This window comes from Myotis davidii, unplaced genomic scaffold (assembly GCF_000327345.1).
Source record: "Myotis davidii unplaced genomic scaffold, ASM32734v1 scaffold282, whole genome shotgun sequence".
Classification (NCBI taxonomy): Eukaryota; Metazoa; Chordata; class Mammalia; order Chiroptera; family Vespertilionidae; genus Myotis; species Myotis davidii.
This window is the reverse complement of record NW_006293249.1, coordinates 1,155,039-1,159,449: the sequence shown is the minus strand read 5'-3', so window position 1 is coordinate 1,159,449 and position 4,411 is coordinate 1,155,039. Positions and strand designations below refer to the sequence as shown.

Below are 4,411 nucleotides of genomic sequence, written 5' to 3'. Positions count from 1 at the left end.
GGGGGGGGGGGAAGAGAAGGGTGGAGCCTCTAACTCTAACTTCAGACTTGATGTCTCATAATGTGGGAGGACACTGACCAGGACATGAAGAGGGAAGAGGAAATCCCATCTGTATTTCCTCTTCCCTCTTCTTAAATGGGCTCTCAAAAGCTAACTCATAGTTTTATGAACAAAATTTACTTCACAGCCCCTTCATGCTTATTTTTTCACTTAAAACAACAAACAAAAATAAAAGGAGAAAATAATTTGATACTAGGTCTCATTTCCTGTGGATAAAAGACCTGATGGGTTTAGCCACAGCTGAAAAGGGGCTCACAAACTCAAAGACTGATCTTCCCCCCTAACCTCAGTCCTCTCCTCCTGCATCAGCACTTGCACTTTATCACCTTTTCTACTGCAAAATAACTCCTTTCTATAATTCCCATAAGTACAGTCTAGATCTCAATTTTCCCAGATGTAAGATGCAGCCCATTCTTTGAACAGCCTCTGTCAGTTAACTGCCTCTGTGCCCTAAGCAGTCTGACTACTGATAAAACCTGAAAGCACTAGAACAGTGATGGCGAACCTATGACACGCGTGTCAGAGGTGACACGCGAACATTTTTTTGGTTGATTTTTCTTTGTGAAATGGCATTTAAATATATAAAATAAATATCAAAAATATAAGTCTTTGTTTTACTATGGTTGCAAATATCAAAAAATTTCTATATGTGACACGGCACCAGAGTTAAGTTAGGGTTTTTCAAAATGCTGACACGCCGAGCTCAAAAGGTTCACCAGGACTGCACTAGAAGAAGCTCTTACTTTTATTTTTTTTAAATATATTTTATTGATTTTTTACAGAGAGGAAGGGAGAGAGATAGAGAGTTAGAAACATCGATCAGCTGCCTCCTGCACACCTCCTACTGGGGATGTGCCCACAACCAAGGTACATGCCCTTGACCGGAATCGAACCTGGGACCCCTCAGTCTGCAGGCCGATGCTCTATCCACTGAGCCAAACCAGTCAGGGCAGAAGCTCTTACTTTTATCTCTCATCAGCCACTCACTTTGATCATTTTGTGATCTGTGGAATCACTGAGGTGTGTCACACTTTTTAGTAATTAAGCTGACTGGCAAACAATCCCACTAAATTAGTAAAGGGATTTATAAATCTATTTTTCTTTGCATATTAAAACAACAAAAATGTTTTACCTAACACAATGGGAAAAAATATAATGCAGCGTCTGGAAGGTCTAGGGGCAGGGACATCCTCCACACTGAAGGGTAGACATTGGTCCAACTTCCCAGCAGGAAATTTGGCAACAAGGATCAGAAATTTAAAAACATTCACAACTTCTGACCCAGTAACTTCACTAGCGGTGTTTCAACTCATGAAAGAATTAGAAAAGTATGCAAAGCCCTAGCTGGTTTGGCTCAGTGAGTAGAATGTCGGCCTGAGGACTGAAGGCTCCCGGATTCAATTCCAGCCAAGGGCACATGCCTGGGTTGTGGGCTCGATCCCCAGTGTGGGGCGTGCAGGAGGCAGCCAATCAATGATTCTCTTTTATCACTGATGTTTCTCTCTCCCTCTCCCTTCCTCTCTGAAATCAATAAAAATATATTAAAGAAAAGAATCCTTAAAAAAAAAAAGAAAGAAAAAAAGTATGCAAAGATATATACAAGGATATATGCCACGCAATGTGGTTTTGAGTAGACAAGAAGTGAAAACACTATAAAATTCCCAGTCCTGAGAACCTGGTAACATTTAACTTGGCATCACTACATGAAGCAATACTATTCAGCGTTAAACACTTACAGCAATATACATTTACTGGCATAAAAAGATGATTATGTGGGTCCCAAAGTAGAAAGATTCCTTTGATGTGAACCCTGAGAAGGAATTTATCTACTGAAATGGATTCCCCATGGTTAACCAAGGACCTAAGTTTTATAAGTAAGAGCCTAGCAGACATTTGCTGACAGGGGCTCCTCATGTGCTCTATACCGTGAAGAACCTCAGGCTGAACCCCTGCAAGGAAACCCTGGTTTGATCTTTTACTAAGGGACTGATATCTGCACTGTCCAATCAGAACTGCACATTTTGGACACCTCATTTATATAAAACAGACCTAATTGAGAGCCTGGGTGACAACTTTTGCTATAAAAGGGGCCTCCCCTTTGTCTCAGTGAAACACTATTTAGGCTCTTCCCTGAATCTGTGTCTCCTGGGCTGCAGCTCCTTTTGCTAAAATAAATGCTTTTAATTTTAATTTTGGTTTACATTAGGATTATTGATAAATGAAAAAATGCAGACTATAGTACACATTCACACCAGATTTAAGGGACGAATGGTCTTTATAAAAATCTAGAAAGATAGCACAAATATGTGAACAATGAATGCCAATTCTCTTGGGGACAGGTTTCAGAATTCATTTTTTTCTCTTTATCTATATTCTCTAATTTGCATATCTTCTGGGTGACAAACAAACCCATCACTGTACCCAGACTGCTGCTCCCATGTTTGTCCTTCCACCTCCACAATCCTTTTTTCCACATTCACCAAGTAGCATCCTGTCAGGAGCACTGGCTGATGGCATTTATCTGATTCTCAAGACATGGGGAGAAGGTATTACTCTGTTCTCTGCTTCACAGCCAAGGGGGTAGGGGATCTCACCAGGGTAAAGATACTTAACTAGGTGATTCAGTAAATTAGGACAGGGCAACAACAACAACAAAAAGGACATTTAAAAAGGGGCAATGGATTTGAAAAGACATTTTTCCAAAAATTGCAAATAAACACATGAAAAGATGCAGTATTAGTCATTAGGGAAATGCAAATCAAACCACAATGAGATATGATGTCACACACACACTAAGATGGCTATCATTTTAAAAATGGACAACAACAAGTGTTGATGAGGATGTGGAGAAATTAGAACGAAACCTCATACATTGATGATGGGAATGTAAAGTGGTGCAGCCACTGTGGAAAACAGCTGGGCAGTTCCTCAAAAAGTTAAATGTACAGTCACCATATGACCCAAAAATTTCACTTTTAGGTAAATACCCAAAAGAACTGAAAACACATTGTTCACACAAAAACTTGTACACGAATGTTCATAGCAGCATTATTGATAATGGCCAAGAGGTGGAAACAATAAGAAGGTCCATCAGCTGATAAATGAATAAACAAAATGTGGTCTATCCACACAATGGAATATTACCCAGCCTCTAAAAGGAATAACAAATGCTACCACTTGGATAAACTTTGAAAAAGTAATACTACATATAAGAAGCCAAACACAAAAGGCCATATATATATAACATTTATATGATATGTCCATAGAAACAGAAATTAATATAGTGATTGCCAAGGAATGGGGGAAACTGGAAACGGGAGGGATGGCATTTTTTTCTGGGGTAATGGAAATGTTCTGGAATTAAACCATGGTGATGATTGCACAACATAGCAAATATACTAAAAACAACCAATGTGTACAATTGAAAACAGTGAATTTCATGTTATATGAATTATCTGTCAATAAAAATATAATAATACATCTGACTCAAAAACAAAACATCTTGGGGCTTCAGGACCCAGGGCTAGTCATTGGGGGAACCTGTGCTTCTCTAGTGCCACTGGCCTGCTTTATCATGCGAGCTGGAGAGGAATCTTGTCCCTACTCTAGGCAAACAAAGCCTCACAGATTAATGAAGAGACTTAGTTCTAACCACACACTTCCTCTTCTGGGAGGCAATTTTTTTCCCTTTCCACTTTGCTGATTTCCCAAAGGAGAACCACACATGGTCACTGCGCCAGCACAGGCTGGTCTGCTACAAGCAGGGATGATACAGAAAGCTAGGGCCAACAAACAGCACCATGAAACCGCACAGCAGTCACAGGAGCTGCTTCTGGAAACTCACCTTAAACCCACCTCCAACTTCTCCTAGAACATTTTCAATGGGCACCTTGGTGTTTTCAAAATGGACTTCACAGGCTGAAATATACAAAATTAAAGACTTTAGACGAAAACTACTCTGCACTTACCCACAGGCATGAAATTCATCCATTCATTCTACATCTACTGACAGGACAGTACAGAAAGACCAGGTTTCTGTCCACGTGGAGCTCACACCTTAGTTAGGGAGATAAACTATAAACAAGATATTACAACACTGTGTTAAGTGAGACAGATAAACTAAATACAGCATTGTAACAGAAATGGAGGTTGGAGGGGCATGTAATACTATTTTTACTAAGGGTTTATGTCAGACTTTTCTAAGGTGAAGTTTTAAGGATGAGAAAGAGCCAGAAACAGAACAAAAAAGCTTGGCTCCCATTTGTGGGAAATTGTTTATTGTCTTCACTATCTGATAAGCATAGATAGAGACCCCCCCCTCTCCCCCAAAGGCTGGGTGTCTTTGAAGCCC

General features: G+C 39.9%; 1 protein-coding gene across 2 annotated transcripts in view; it reads right to left on the bottom strand.

Annotated features, from left to right (window-relative positions):
- ACAD9 (acyl-CoA dehydrogenase family member 9) overlaps positions 1–4,411 on the bottom strand; it is a 78,616-nt gene that overhangs the window by 11,150 nt on the left and 63,055 nt on the right. For both annotated transcript variants that reach the window (XM_015566041.1, XM_006766977.2), the window contains exon 8: positions 3,905–3,978. In XM_015566041.1, the coding sequence (XP_015421527.1) occupies positions 3,905–3,978 (74 nt within the window). The remainder of the gene's footprint in view (positions 1–3,904; positions 3,979–4,411) is intronic.